The following is a 17,066-nucleotide window of genomic DNA, read 5'->3' on the forward strand; positions in this document are numbered from 1 at the left end:
AATTATGGGGTGGCCATGGCCAGGGACGGAGATAGGGGGTGACATACAAATGCAATATACTATTTTTTCATAAGTTATTTTGAACAATTCATGAAAATAAATTCAAAATAGTTTAGGCGACATGAGCCTATGGCTAGCCTACATCAGGCTCCGACCAAGTCACACCAAATGATTAAATAGACAAGGTCAAGACTTTAAAAAAGTCTATTTAATTAAAAATGTCAGTCCTAGATCACCCAAAAAACCTTGTAACGGGCTGACTTATTTAATGAAATATAATTAATATAAATTTATTTTATTAAAATATCTTAAGATTTTATCTTATTGACATATTTATATATGTTTAAATATGTTAGATTATGTATTTTCCTCTTGTTACTAAAAATAAAAATATGTTAGACTATATAATGAATAAACTATATAAACATCTTTAGAAACAGATTGTTGAGTTATTTACTTTAACTTAGATGATATAATAATTTTAACATTTTTTAATTCGTTTGCTTATAAATTTGTCGACATATTTACAAATAGATTTGTCGATCTACTTAAATGTACCTATAAATAAGCTACCAAGCTAGGCTTTTAAAAAGGTTGGGTTCAGGCCTTAAAAAAACTATGGCATGTAACATACTAGGCTCAAACCTTAATTTTTTAAAGTAGACCATATATACTTAAGCGAAATCTAACCTAACTCGGTCTATTTTCACCCTTAAAGCTATATACATAAGTTATCTCAAATATTTTCTTTTTTGAAACTAAGTTATCTAAAATACTTACATAAGCACTTATATGTTATAAAATAACCTCAAACAAACTTTTTCGAACGAGGTCTAACTCATTTGCGATTTCAATTTAAATACGAAATGAATTGTTTCCCCCTTTTGGTTCGATTCATCAATTACTTGGACACAAGTGTGATTCCTTATTTTTGTCATTGTAAAGTTACATCACAAACTTTACAAATTAGACTCTCGTGATCACAAGAATTGTTTTGTTTTTACTCACTGTCATGATCAATATTCTTGTTGATGAAATCCTGAAAACAGAGAAAAACTACACAACTCATTAATCAATCCTCATTCATCATCAGCAGCAAGTCTCTCTCCCAATATCTTGACTCCCATATACCTGCATTGCATCAAATTGAAAATTAACCCAACTACCACACACAGAACTTCTACACACACAAAGGAATGGAATAACGCATGTTTGGATGCGGAATAAATAGCACTGGTTGAAGCTTATTTAGTAGTTTTTTCTAGTAAATAAGCTCAAATAAGTGCTCCTTAGTCCGTATCCAAACATGTTCGTAATAGATACCTGCCAAGCATCATAACAGTGGCTTGAGGATTAGTTCCAGGAGAAGAAATAAAAGTGGAACCATCAACAACACGTAATGCATCCACACCAAGAACCTTATAATCACTATCCACAACTCTCCCAACTTGACAGCCTCCATGATAATGCCAAATGGTCATCACGGTGTCTTTGCAGAACTGCTCCAGCGACGTTGACACATTGGCGTGTTTGGGCAACAAGTTCACAGGGGAACTTGCGGTGATGTTGAGCAAAACGGAGATTGGCATGGTTTCATATTTGAATGGAGAGAAAGCTTTGGACTCGATTACCTTCTCCACAGTGGTGAGGCCCTGCACGCATCTCTGAAGATCTCGCGGGTCCTGGAAGTAGTTGAAGGTCACTGATGGGTTGTCGTTCGGGTTGCGGGTTTGGAGCTCTAGATGGCCGGTGGAGAATGGACCCATGATTTTCTCGAGGATGAATCCACCTCTGAAAGCTGCTTGGTCGAGAGTTGACATGGATTCTATGGCTTTTGAAAGTGCTTCTGGGGTCCTCTGCTTTGGAGGAACCGTGGAGAGTTGACCAATCTGCATTTGTTGACTCATGATACTAATTTGTAGATATAGATGAGACAACAATGATATATACACACCTCATTTTCTAAATACTTTATTTCCACTTATTTTTATTTCTATCTCTCTCATCATATCATCTATCACATTTCATATCTTATCTCTCTTACATTTTATTTTCTTCCTATCTCTCTCCTCCTCCACCTCTTTCCACCTCATATTAGAGGTGTGAACATAACATTATTCATAGACGAGATAATGTCATGAAAAGTAGTTTAATACCCAATGAGACTGTATTCATGAGAGTCCTACTTCCTTAATGGGACTCACAATTTCCTCCAACATCGAAGTGTTGTGAGAAAGTTGTCTTAAAAATTATGTTACTCATTTCTCTTCAAAGTAAAATTAGATCCATTTAGTCGATTGGTTCAATTTGAGCTAAAAAAAAGTTCAATCTAAGACCATCCACAATGGATGGTTGAAAGTGTTGTTGAATTATGTTGAATTGTGTTTAATAGGTTTAATGGTTTGTTGAAGTTGGTTGAAAGAGGAGAGAGAGGGAGAAAATGTTGAAGATTTTCAACAAAAAAAAGGAGCCTGCGGTGTGCCACGTGGCGCAAGGCCAGTGGCCACCGCAGGCGCGTGGCCTGCACGCCCAGACAAGGCGCGTGACGCGCCTTGTCTGCAGGGGAGAGAGAGAAAAATTTTCAGGCCCTGCCACGTGGCTGCTTCTGGTTGGTCCGTCCGGATTTCGTTTTTCCTTATCTTTTGAACTCAGTTATTTCATAAAAAAAAATATTTTCTGAAAAAAAAAATTATACCAAAATTCATGATTTTTTTTTCTCTATAAATAGAGACTTGGTTCGTTTGATTTGGACACAGAAAAAAAAACCAAGTTTTTTCACTCTCTTATTATCTCTCTCACCATCTTATTTATCTATCTATTAGCATTTGTATTGAAATGGATCCCAACAATCCCCATTTCAACACCCAGAATTCTTCAAACAACCCATTTTACAACCAAAACCACAACAACTATGAAGATCCAAATCAAATTTCTTACCAACATCCTCAAAATCCCACCAATTATCAAGTCCCACATCAATTGTTCAACCAACGTCCTCAAAATCCAAACTATTATCAAGTCCCCCATCAATTCTCCAACCAACGTCCTCGAAATCCAAACTATTATCCAGATCCGAATCAATATTCGTACCAACCTCCTCAAAACATACAAAATTTTAACCAGTCATCAATTGTTCCAAACTCTCATCCATCTTATGGATCTGTGAGATATTCATCTCAAACACCTCAGTCTAGTGGTTATATGCCAGTGGTTCCTGAAAATGTTCCGAGTGTTGATGTAGCGGAATTTCCGGAATTTTCAACACAAGTCAATCTTGGTGGCGGGTCAGCTGATAATGAAGTCAATGAAATCACTCCTAAGAGCAAAAAAGCCCATTTACCCGCATGGAACACTCCACAAAATCTAGTGCTAATTAGTGGGTGGATTAATTGCGGAACAAACAGTGTTGTCGGAAGAAACCAGAAAGGAGAAACATTTTGGAGAGATATTGCTGAGTATTGTAATGAGCATTGCTCATTCGATCCTCCGCGCGATTGGGTTGCCTGCCGAAACCGTTGGAATTATATGAACACAAGACTGGGTAAATGGATTGGCGCTTATGATAGCGCTAAGCGTGAGCATCGAAGCGGTTGGTCGGAGGATGATGTTATCGCAAGAGCGCAGGAATTATACGCAAGTGGGAAGATTGGTCAATTTACTTTGATGGAAGAATGGCGCGTTCTCCGTGATCAACCACGTTTTTGTAGTCAGGTAGGAGGAAATAGTGGCTCGAGAAGTAGTGGATCTAAGAGATCACACGACAGTGATGCAAGTGGCTCAAACTCTATAGGATCAATTCCTCGTCCAATGGGTAGGGAGGCAGCTAAAAAAAAGAGTAAAAAGAAAATTAGAGAAGATGCTGACGAGGTGGTGGACAAAGAGTGGGAATCTTATATCCATTTCAAGGAGAAAGAGCTTGAAAAATTGGAAAAGATAGCATCGGTGCAAGCAGAGACTAACGAATTGATGAAAGAGAAGACTAATGCGATGAAAGAGAAGACTAATGCTAAGAAAGTTAGTATGTATCTAAAGCTAACTTCGGAAGAGCATCTCAGTGACCGTAAGAAAGAGTTGTTAGAGCAGTTGTCCAAAGAGCTATTTGGAAATTAATTTCAAGCGAGTCTTTGTCTGTAATCGGTCAAACTTGTCAGTGGTGTGAAGTCTGTAGTGTTTGCTTTAATGTTTGCTTTAATGTTTGCTTTAATAATTTTCAAGTGGTGACAGCTATGTAATGTTTGCTTTAATGTATGGGTAACTGTGTTTGAATATGTACCATTCAATTCGAATCTTGTCCTTTTCCGATAACTTATTTCAAATCCACCAGTGGTGTCAAGTCTGTAGTGTTTGCTTTAATAATTTGCCCGTGGTGTTAGGTCAGTAGTGTTTGGCTTTTATGATTCTCGGGTAACTGTGTTTGAATATGTGCCACTCAATTCGAATCTTGTCCTTTTCCGATAATTAACTCTGGTTGATAACTTATTTCAAATCCACCAGTGGTGTCAAGTCTGTAGTGTTTGCTTTAATAATTTGCCCGTGGTGTTAGGTCAGTAGTGTTTGCCTTTTATGATTCTCGGGTAACTGTGTTTGAATATGTGCCACTCAATTCGAATCTTGTCCTTTTCCGATAATTAACTCTGGTTGATAACTTATTTCAAATCCGGCACTCAACCACCATTCAATGTACCTACTTATATGGACTCATAGCTCCATTGATGTACCAATATCCCAAATCTCTTCCAATCTACTTCAAATTTCACAAAAAATGGATCCATCTGAGTGTCCTTTTGATCTTGCAGCATACATTCAAAATAGTCAAATTGAAGAAGCTTATGTACTCAACCGATTTAGAGAGCGTCGAAGAAAAATTCTAGAAGATGCTGCACCTCGTAGTAGAAAATATCTCGGTAGAGATCATACAGCGGCAAACCAGATGCTAATTGGCGACTACTTTGCCAATGAGCCTACATATGACGATGCAATGTTTCGTCGTCGGTACCGGATGCAAAAGCATCTTTTCCTTCGAATCGTTGATGACCTTTCAAGTAGTGATAACTACTTCACCCAACGCGTTGATGCAGCCAATAAACAAGGTATATCACCCTTAGCAAAATGTACCACAGCAATGCGAATGTTAGCATATGGTGTGGCAGCAGATGCGGTCGATGAGTACATCAAAATAGGAGAGACTACAGCATTGGAGTGTTTACGTAGATTCTGTAAAGGAATCATACGATTGTATGAGCAACAGTACCTGAGAGCACCAACCCAAGAAGACCTGCAAAGGATATTACATGCTAATGACATGCGGGGGTTCCCAGGCATGATCGGGAGTATTGACTGCATGCACTGGGAGTGGAAAAATTGTCCTAAAGCATGGGAAGGTCAATTTACTAGAGGGGATAAGGGAACCACAACAGTTATTCTTGAAGCAGTTGCAACTTATGACCTATGGATCTGGCATGCCTTTTTTGGATGTCCTGGAACGTTGAACGACATAAACGTTCTAGATCGGTCACCAGTGTTTGATGACGTGGAACAGGGAAAGACTCCAGCTGTGAATTTCGTTGTGAATCAACGTCCCTATAATATGGCATACTATCTAGCCGATGGTATCTATCCTTCTTATCCAACTTTCATCAAAACGATTAGACTTCCTCAAAGTGAACCCGATAAGTTATTTGCAAAAGTTCAGGAGGGATGTCGGAAGGACATCGAACGTGCATTTGGAGTTCTTCAAGCTCGTTTTCAAATCATCCGTGAACCAGCTCGCTTGTGGGACATAGATGACTTGAGTATCATTATGAGGTCATGCATCATATTACATAATATGATTGTCGAGGATGAACGAGATACATATGCTCAACGTTGGACCGATTTTGAGCAATCTGGGGAAGGTGGATCTAGTACACAGCAACCATACTCGACCGAGGTTTTACCCGCTTTTGCAAATCATGTGCGTGCTAGATCCGAGTTGCGTGATTCAAATGTTCATCATGAACTGCAAGCAGATCTAGTGAAGCACATCTGGGCAAAGTTTGGAATGTCTCAGGATTGAAGATGATTTGTATCGTACTATTTACGTTATTTGTGTGTTGTGTGCTTAGTTTTTCCTTGTCTTGCATTTTAAGATATTGTGTGCTTAGTTTGTTGTCTTGCATTTTATTTTAAGAAAATAAAATAAATTCTTGTATGCTTAGTTTGTTGTCTTGCGTTTTAAGTTAAGAAAAAAAAAATTATAGTCTATATTTTAAAAAAAAAGTCTATATTTAAAAAAAATAAAATCGTTAAGTGTTTATTGTTTTAATTTAATTTAAATCGATAATTGTAATTTTATGTAATTATAAAAACAAAAATATAAAATTAAATAAAAATGTGAAATAAAAAAGTGGTGGGGTAGGGTGAGTGGTGAGTGGTGGGGTAGGGTGTTGAGAGTTAAACAAAACCATTGGAGTGGGTAATTGTTGAAAGTTTGTTGAATTGGAGAGAGAAGATGATGTGGAGTGTTGGGAAGAGAAAAAGTGGGGTAGAAAAGGGTTAAACAAAACATTTTTTGTTTAACCATTGTGGATGGTCTAAGGACAATTACAATTTAAGAAACCAAAACCCACGATTATAGAGAGAGCAAAATAGAGTACGGATTACTAACCGCTATTTAATTAGATACTCACTTTTAAAATCGTCACAAAATATTAAAGGGGTTGTCTAATTGACCCATGATAAAGTTTGGGTTAAATAACTCATCATTCAATCAAATTGAAGATAAGTGAGTTGAAATTTCTATATTTTATTTATTAATTTATTTCCAACTCATTTATCTCCAATATGATTGGATAATGGGTTATTTAACCCAAACTTTATCATGGGTCATTTAGACAACCCTAATATTTAAATTTTTTTTACTCCCTACTATTTGATGGTCAATAAAAGTGAGTGTCAGAACTGGTGGCCACGATTTCAGAGTTTATGTATCAGGGTTCTAGGGTTCTGTGGGGAACAAAAGAAAACTATTAGTAAATTCTTTTGAACACTTTCATGCATGGTTAATTTTTAAAATTGTCAATGTATTTTCTCTTTCTTACTAAAAATTGTGTTGACTTTTTGAAAAAAAAATAAACTAATCACATAAAATGGAAAAATTTATTATGATCATCTAAAAATTTGTGCATAGTTACACCAAACCATTTTGAGTACAGGAACCAAAATGCTTCAAACGAAGCACACAACTCAATCATAGAAAAAAAAAACACCATTTTCCCCAACCTTGAATTCCATTTCCTTCAAGATCCGAGACTCTCAAGTTCTAAATTGACGGAAATCAAACCCCCAAAAATTGATACCAACAGTAGGAGTATTGAATCAACACTATTAAAGTGAGGAAGGAGACTAGGGAAAGAAAAAGCTCTCGTCTCCACCATCTCTGCAAAGCCCATCATTTCCTGCTCACCTACCTGCATCGAAACCCTCTTTTATCAAAAGAACCCAGATCACAAAAATCGCTCAATGACGGCGACGAACCCAGATTCCGAGAGCGTTGATGATGACGGAGACAAACCCAAATCGAGGTTTGTTGCTTCCTCTTCTCATAGATCTGGGTTGCCATTTTGGTGTTTTCTTGAGGTTGGTGGTGGTTGTTCTGACGGCGACGAACCCAAATCAAGGTTGGTTGCTCCCTTTTCTCGTCGATCGGTTGCAGGCGGCGACGGTAACAAGCGTGAGGAAAGGAAGGAGCTTGGGGAATGGTAACAGCTCTGGTGTCATTGGAGAAGATCAAAAGTGTCTATGTGAGATCCCTGTCGGGTGTAAATTTGAAATTTTTTAATATACCCACATGTTTTTCTGTATATATATCCACTCTTGCTTTGAATTGAAACCACAAAGCATCTTCCTTTGCGAGAATTTTGGTGTAGCAGAACAACAAACTGTAATGCGTATGTTTTCTTCCAAATTTCCTTGCTTTTTCTTTTTTGGCATCTGGGTTTTGTTAATTTGTGTGTTGTTTGCTTCTTGTAATCTTTGATGAAAACCTTCTGGAGTGATGTGGGAAGATGATGGGTTGAGGAAGAAGGAGGATAATTTATTCACTAATTAACCTAATCATTCATTAACTAATTTACTAATATATATGTTTTTTTATTTTTTTTTTAAAAACCTGCTAAACCTGCTATTGCAGGTCAAAATAGCAATGTGTAACCTTACACAAGTTTTTAGATGACCATAATAAATTCCTCCACATAAAATGTATGTAAGAGTGTGTTACTAGCATTTCTTATAAGGAATGTTCAACTTACACTAATGTAATATTTTAGTATCCCCATTTAATTATTTTAATTATGACTATTCTTGTGTATGATCGATCTCACAGGCTCTCACGATAAGTGTGTATGGATCAAATTCAACTAGAAGTTTCTTCTAGTCCGTTCTCACAACAAAAGAAAGAAATAAGGATATAGAATGATTGATTCATCACCCATCAATACTAGGAGGGACATGAATTAGTTTAATACACAATTTGATTTACAACTCTATAAATCAACCCAAATAGAAGTTTTAAATGATTTTAAACTGATTTTTCTAACTAGCCAATACTATCGCATTTACGTCTATACTTATAACTAGTAAGTAGTACGTAGTAACTATGCATCTATATAATTTCTCAATCATGTTAATGTAAAAAGAACCACACAAGCAATCATAGTAAGAGAACAAAATTAAAACCGTGTACCTTTGGGGAGAGCATCCCATAGTCCTTTGGTGAACCACCAGCAAAGTTTTCACCGCTGGCAGCTTCAATGTAGCTACCAAAGCTGGTGATGCCGACAACCTCAATGAGTGAGACCTCTACAGGGACAGGAGATGGGATGAAGATGGCATTCATGGGGTTATCTGCCATACCCTGTCCCACCAATGGCTGGTCCAGTGTTACACTAATGTTATGGGCTCGAAGGTGCTGTGCTGGGCCCACTCCACTCAACATTAAAAGCTGTGGGCTTCCAAGTGCACCGGCTGATACAATGATCTCGTTCTTGGACCCCTGCTTCAGGTACGCCTTGTGTTTACGCCCTAATGCGTCTCTGTACACCACTCCATGGGCCCTGGGCTTTCTTGCACCTGTTGGATTTTCCAGATCACCAATCAATAAAAGGGCTGTTTGGGCCTCCATTCTCAACATGTCAAAACATGACAATCTCATCCGAGCTGACTCGCCACTGTTTGTCAGGATAGTGGGTTAAGTCCGCTCGGCTAATTAAATTTTTAACGAGCTAGAAAAGAAACTCGACTCTTGATTTGGCGAGTTAACTTGAGGTTTTTATGGAAAAATGTAAAATATTGAAAGTTATAACATAGTACTGATACCAAATTAAAATAGTGCATCGTGCGAATTCTATAAAAAAATCTAAAAAGAGGTTTTCCATAGCTCAACTTGACCATAGGTTGAACGCGTCAGGTTCCTTTAACCTATAATATTTTCAAATTGAATTTTTACTGACGAGTCGGGTTGGCTCGCTGCGAGCCATATTGACAGTTATGAGAAAATAACATCATGGTGTGTGTATAATAAAAAGGAAATGGATCAATGAAAGCTCACCTTTCATTCTAAACAAGATCCTTTGCACAGGGGCATGCAAGAGCACAGTAATTCCAATGGGATTGGCATATTCGAGAAGATCAGCTGCGATGTGCCTGAAACCTTGCTCGTCAAAGATGGTACCTCCAACCTTAGTCCCATAAATGTGATCATAAGTGAAGTCATTGTTAGGCACCACCCCTATCTCCAACAGGCCATCCCTTACAGCGGATTGCCACTGTTTTACCTGTGGCTTAAACGCCACCAATTTCTCCACCCACTGGTACGATTCATTCGCAGTCTTTCCATCCCAACCCGCTTCCCTAACAATAAAGAAATCAATCCGCACAAAATTAACCAAAAAAATGTTTAAAACATATTTATTCATATGAACTACATTTTTACTACTAACATTTGATAAATGTTATTTATAATATATGTGGTAAAGTTAATAGAATTTAATGAATATGCATTGTTAGTGTAAAATAATTACATTGACATTCAATTGAATTCCGTCAAATAAGCAAATATGTTTTTATTTTAATTAAAGTTAAAAATGAATGTGACTCTCTCTTCCTACATGACAGTGCATATCCATTAAACTCAAGTTAATATGGAAGGAAACATTTTTTAATTTGTGGATCAGATTTTTCCAGAAAGTTGGTAGTAAGATTTAAACTTAAAGAAACAACACAAATGTATGTGGATGATTTAGTTAGGCGTTATTGCATATTGTGCTCGTACCTTACATATTGAGGGCTGGCTCGAGAGTAGAAGCCAGCGTTCAAACAACTACCGCCGCCAAGGACGCGAGCTCTGGAGTTGATGACGCCGTCTTGAGAGATGAAACGCTGAGAGGGAGAGGTGGGGGAGATGTCGGAGAGAGCAGCGCCAAAGGTATCTAAGTTGGTGATGTTGGGGTTGCCATAGGGTGACCCACCTCGTTCAAGCACCAAAACACTGTAGTTTTGGGACAAGGTCGCAGCTAAAGGACAACCTGCAGTGCCACCCCCAATTATGATGTAGTCGTAGTATGAGATGTTTGCTGCGGTGGTTGCATTGTGCATGAATGTATACTTCGGATCTGCACACAAGGTAGGATAGTATTCGAAACCATAGTTTAGATTTCCAGAAAGAATCAAAATTTCACTAATCCTAGGATTAATAAAAAGGAAAGGGAAAGGAAAATTCTTAGTCAAATAAGTGTGAATTAACTAATTAAGTCATTATATGGTTTTTTTAAAAAAAACCATTGCATGTATCTGGCAAGCGATAATTGTGAGACTAATTTCTTAATTCACAATTAGCGTACTAAGTGATTGAGAGCAGCTAGCTAATACAATTTTCTCGTTCACAAGAGTTGAGAATCCAACCAGTACTAATCACTTTTTTAAGAAATACAATGCTGAATCACTAAACCAACAATTGGTTAAACGCCCTTCGTTCCTTAGTGAAAAGAAAACCACTCCAAACTTCATTTTTGAATGCAAATAATACTCAACTTCCATTAGTCAGAAACTAAAGGATTTAATACTCAAATTATTTTAAATAACTATATTTATTCATTTTAAACGGATGGAGGGACTAAAAGGATAAATAAACCCCCTTGCTATGCACCCTTATGACTTATGAGATAAACTCCCTTGCTAAATCACCTAATTACCACACAAAAAAAAAACCTAATTAGATATTGAAATTTTCTTTTTCCTCTCCTTTGCACTTAATTAGCTGTGGTGATATAAATGTTTTCCAATCTCCCAGTACTTCTGTCTTTGTTTTAAAAGGAAACAAATAATTTGTGTATCTGAATTGGCGGCAAGTCAAAATCAGCAGATCAATGCCTCAAAACATTCAACAAACACAAGGGCAATTATCAACCGTCCATTTATAACATTGTTCTGTCATTTTATGAACTGGTCCTACTAATTAGGTATTGGTTGAAGAATTGAATAATATTAAAAAATATCTTAAATTTGATAAACAAGAGTAAATAAATGGGTTAACTATCATATTGGTCCCTGTGTTTGAGTCGCCGTCTGAGGTAAGTCCCTCGCCGGAAAAATTATTGTAAAAGATCCTCTTCTTTATAAATCATTTGGAGCAGGTCCTCGCCGGAGCCCGGAGCTCCGGCGAGTGATGATTTGGACCGGTGACAGGGCAAAAAAAGCTGACATGGATTTAAAAAAAAATAAAAAATAAAAAATTAAATAACACTTCAGAATATTGGACCCAATTAACAACAAAAAAAACCTAAATTAATTAATAAAATCAATTCTCCCAAAGTAATTCCCCAAATTGTTCAAAAAGAATTTCCCCAAATTAACCCAAATTTTCAGTCATTCTAATCAAAATTAGTGTTCATATTTTGCAACCCAAATCTTCTTCTTCTTCTCCTCAAATTAGGGTTCAATCCAAATCCTGTTCTTCTTCACCACCACCAACCCCAGCAGCCTCCACCACTTGAACGTAGCAGAAGCACAAACACTGCAACAACGATCTGGATCTGAATCTGAGTGCGACGGAGGACGATTCTGGCGTCTCAAACCGCCGCCACCGCCGCCGACGATGATGACGGTGATGATGAGCAGCGTGAACGAAGATTTCTTCCTCTCATGTCGATTTCTTCCTCCTCGCACCGTGACAGAGACCTCAATCTCTTTCTCTGCCTTCGATTTGTGCCGATTCACAGCAATGCTTGGGTTTGCAGGTTAGGGTTCCAGATTGGTGGTATTTGGGGGGTTTGGTTGAATATGGATGAGGGTGGATCCTTGGTGGTTCGAGGGTGGTTGTTTGTTCTTGCTTCTACCTTTGGTCGTAAAGTCTTGGAGGCAATTCAAGTTGGTGACCAGATTCTGTGTTCTGTGTAGCTGCTGCATACCTGTTCTGTTCTGTTCTGTATTGGGCGTGGTGTGTTCTTGTCCTCCCCTGTGCGTCTCTGACTTGCTATTTGTTATATTGATGTACTGATTCGGTTGGGATTGAGCCTCCTCCATGTCGGAAGCATAAGAAACTGTGGGTGAAGCCTGATGAGTGGATCTATCAAGAGAATGAAGACTGATGTTTTGGTTTTTCTGGATCTATCAAGTGGTTGATCGATCTCTTCACCTCTCTCTTCTCTCACCCATGTTCTGGGTTCTTCTGGATCCAAACTTAGATTGGGGTGGGGATTTCGGTTGGGGGTAGGGGTTGGGGTTTTGGTTTTGGTTCCGATTGCAGGTGAGGGTGAGGGTGAGGATGCGGGTTGGGGTTTGGGGGTGAAGTTGCGGGTTGGGGTTTGGGGTTTGCGGGTGAGGGTTGAGGTTGGGTGAGGTCGTGAGGGTTTGCAGGTGGGTGAGGGTGAGGGTGAGGTTGGGTGAGGGGGTTTAGAAACTGTGGGTGAGGTTTGAGGTTGGGTGTTCTGGGTTTGTGTTGTGCACTGGGTTTGAGGTTGGGGTGTTTTGATGATGATAATGATTCTGGAGTGTTATTTTTTGGGTTAATTTGGGGGAATTGAAGTTAATTTGGGGGGAAATTGATTTTGTTAATTGATTTAGGGTTAGATTTGGTAATATGTTTAATTGTAGTTAATTTGATTAATGAATCTGACATGTAATTTTTTTTAATTTTTTAATATTTTTTTAAATCCACGTAAGCATAACTAACACAGTCAGCGATCCAAATCATCACTCGCCGGAGCTCCGCCCTCCGGCGAGGACCCGCTCCAAAAGTTTTTCAAACACGGGGACTTTAGACCAAATATTTTCCGGGGAGGGACTTACCTCAGACGGCGACTCAAACACAGGGACCAATATGATAGTTAACCCTAAATAAATATTAGAATGTTTTCCTCTTGTAAAAATAATAATAATATCAGAATAAGTGTGACAAAATATAAGAGAATTCTATATACTATCATCATGCATATGCATCCATCCATCCCTTTGTAGTCTAAGATGACAATGGCCATGAGCTAGTTAGTTGAGCGAAATTACGTTTGTTGAGTCTCCATTAATGCTAGTGACTTAATTCTTTTTCTTTACACTCTTCTAGGTAAGCAGGACACAGAGAAGTAGTAGTAATTTGTCTCGTGATGGAAAAATTGTGTTTTTTTCGCTTAATTCCACTTTTCATCTTTGATCTATCATGATTGTGCAATTTTGGTTCCTCTATTTTAAAATGAGCAATTTGCATTCCTCATGTTTGCGTCTCCACAGTTTTACTCCATCCGTTAATATTCTGTCTAAATTTGGTGATATGGCCTAAAACTGTTGACGGCACAACAAAAGGGATGCAAATTGCTCATTTTAAAATAGTGGGAAAATTGCACAATCGTGATAAATTAGGGACGGAAAGTGGAATTAAGTCTTTTTTTATAAGCATGGAAAAATTGTGTAGTGAGAGATAATTGGAAGGATAATACATAATGGCCAGGGCCGGCCCTGGGCCTGTGCAAGCAGGCCCACAGCCCAGGGCCTCCAAAAAGAAGGGGCCCCAAAATAAAAAATTTCATTAAACGTTTATAACAAAAAAAACGCTAAATTATTAAAGTAAGAGATGTTAGTACTGTTGGCAACATTAAGGCTAGTTATAACCTCTCTTCCCTTGGTGCCCAGGTTCGAATCTGACTTGCTACATTTTGTATGATGTTTTTAAAATTTTATATTTTAAACATTTATATAACGGAATTAGTGACGGAAACTTTCGTCACAAAAGTAGCGACGAATTATCTGCTAAATTTCTTAAATAAGTGTAACATATTTTTGAATTTGCTGATGCTATTTACAATTTAAATAAATAATGTTCTTTAAAAAAACTTATTAGGGGTCCATTTTATTATTTGCTCAGGGCCTCCAAAATGTCGGGACCGGCCCTGATAATGGCACGAGAGATGAGGGGTGGGGACAATGCACGACCAATACATGACACATTTTTATTGCACAATTGTTTAACTTGTATTTTGCGATATTATACTTACGAAAACCTAACTCAACCCAAAAATTAACTCAAGAGTTAAGGGTTGTTGTGCGCTTTACAAATATTTGTTTAACCATATCTCTAGCCAATGTAAGAATTCTAACATGTAATAAAATCACGTGATGTATAAGAGAAAAGAGTGGATTGAATTAAAAATAGAGTAGTTGAAATTGTTTATTTTTTTACCAAGAATCGCACAACATACTACTCCCCTTAAGACTCTAAAATCATGCATATTAAATGCGCAGACACTCCTAGTAAATCTTTCTCCTTACAAACCGTACATGGATTGAACTATTAACTAAATGCTTAAAAATTTCAGTTATCTAGTAACTAAAAAATGAGAAAAAGTTTGATGCACCGACGGTGTAATGTTTTTTTACACCGTCAACCAATCAGATTTCAAGGATGTGAGAAAATCTCTCTTTTTATTTAATTTCATTAATTGACATGACACATCCTTGAAATCTGATTGGTTGACGGTGTAAAAAAACTTTACACTGTCGGTGCATCAAAATTAAACTCCTAAAAAATTGTATTCTAGCTATAGTAATTTGCAACATAAATTAATAGCTTATTATACACCGCTTAATTAGTTGATGGTGTAGGACAAAAGTCCATCTACATCAGAAAAGTCCTTAATTAATTAGGAAAAAGAAAACCTCAACAAGAAAAGAAGTCAGTGAGATTACTGTTAGTTCGACTTTTAGTTAAAAATAATTATTAAAGATTATATAAAAAAGGTTAATATTTTTTTTTTACATAAACCGCATTTTTACTAAATTACTTTCATCGCATTAGTATTTTCTCTAGTATATGCAGAAAAAAATAGTTTCTCTAGAAAAATCAGTAGAAAACAACTTGAAGAAATGACAATAAATTTAGATTATAAAGTGTTAAATAATTTTATACAAAATTAAAATCATAAACAACAAATTACCTGAAAGCAGATAATTAAAATTATTTACTAATTAGTGACCTAATAATTCCATCAAAATTAAACACAATATGTTTCTTGTTTAAGCAAGCTATCTAATCTATTGCAATATGTCTGTATCTATTTAATTTTCATTTTAAAATAACATTCAATAAATCAGAATCACGATTTCCAATGCACATTCACCAAATTGAACGCATTGATTTTATTGAGTGATCGGAATGTGTTTTCACATTTAACCAACACAAATCCAAACAAAGCAATGAACAAGGGATAGCAAGAAAATTAAAGATTTTGTCAGTTGTACCTTTCTGGGAAGCACAATATTCAGCAGACAAGAGAGTCACAGCAAGAGCAGCAAAAAGCAGTTTCCACCACCAAACACCACCCATTGCAGCTTAGAGTCAACTTGTCAGGCACAGATCGAAGTACAACAGCTAAAATTAACTTCCAGTCTTCAAGAATAGAATAGAAAGGCCTTGTGATGAATGACTCGAGCTTATGTTGCAGTTGCACTGACTAAAACAAAACAACCCGTGTTGCTAATTATATAAAGTTGAAAGTATCCCAACCATCTTGGCGGCTATAAGATTGATCAGCAATAGAAAGATTACTAGAGACAGGAGATGCAGAAACTCAACAAAATGTAGAGATTTTAACAATGTCACAATCGATTTTAGCAGGGAGACACTAATTTATAGCACAACCAGTTAGATGACTCACCAAATTAAATAGGCTAGAAAGAGAGTAGAATTGGACAGAGTGGATTTAAGTGGAAAGGAACTACAAGCTACCATTCCATAATATAAATAATTCAATAATAAAAAAAGGACAAGGATGCATCTCATTCCCTTCAAATTAGAGTTAAAGACAATTCGAACTTTCAAACAATTAATTAAATCTAATACCCTATGAATTGTTATTTTCTGAAATTCAATGTTGACCAACAAAGAAGTTTTTCTTATAATACCTTGAATTACTTGTGCTATCTCGTTCCACAATACTGGTTGTTTTAGTTTTTTCAATTTTTAGCCAAAATTAATATTTATTGTTTTAAAAATTCACGATATTTTATCTATTTTTATTGTATTCTCTTTAATCAATTTTATCGCACATATCACTTTTTAGCTTGATAAACCATCATTCTTCTCTATAGTGTTAATGTGGGATAATTGTTAAAAATGGAGAAAAATAAAAGATATAAGTGTTAGAGTCGGTTGAGCCAACTCTAAGTCGATGCTATACGAATGTGACATTGTGGCCAATGCAACCATCTTGCTTTATCAACAATTTTCTTGTGCGGGCAGAGATCCAGTATTTCATGTATCCTTATGTAGGGAATTACAAAAATATTTATCAAGGATGTGAATTAGGTGAGATTGGTCGACGAAATATGAATTAAAGAATAAATCTTGATATACATCAAAACAAAACATTTTTGTTACCTCCGAATATATATTGACAGCTGCAGATCATTTGATTGAAATAAATTAAAATTTTGAATGGTACACCATGATGATATGAATCATTTGAAAAATAAACATATTCGTTATGTAGCATATCTCCTACAAAATCAAGAGCTGGGTGGGTAAAAAGTAATTGATCAATAAC

General features: G+C 36.7%; 1 protein-coding gene across 1 annotated transcript; it reads right to left on the reverse strand.

Moving 5' to 3' along the window:
- Positions 1-860: 860 nt before the first annotated feature.
- Positions 861-16,137, reverse strand: LOC130711307 (protein HOTHEAD-like). The gene is made up of 6 exons (XM_057560865.1): positions 15,763-16,137; positions 10,310-10,649; positions 9,587-9,888; positions 8,723-9,108; positions 1,324-1,889; positions 861-1,131 (listed from the first exon to the last, which is right to left on the reverse strand). The coding sequence occupies exons 1-6, from the start codon at positions 15,845-15,847 to the stop codon at positions 1,080-1,082; spliced, it is 1,731 nt and encodes a 576-aa protein (XP_057416848.1). The 5' UTR covers positions 15,848-16,137; the 3' UTR covers positions 861-1,079.
- Positions 16,138-17,066: the final 929 nt, after the last annotated feature.

Source organism: Lotus japonicus, chromosome 4, assembly GCF_012489685.1.
Source record: "Lotus japonicus ecotype B-129 chromosome 4, LjGifu_v1.2".
Classification (NCBI taxonomy): Eukaryota; Viridiplantae; Streptophyta; class Magnoliopsida; order Fabales; family Fabaceae; genus Lotus; species Lotus japonicus.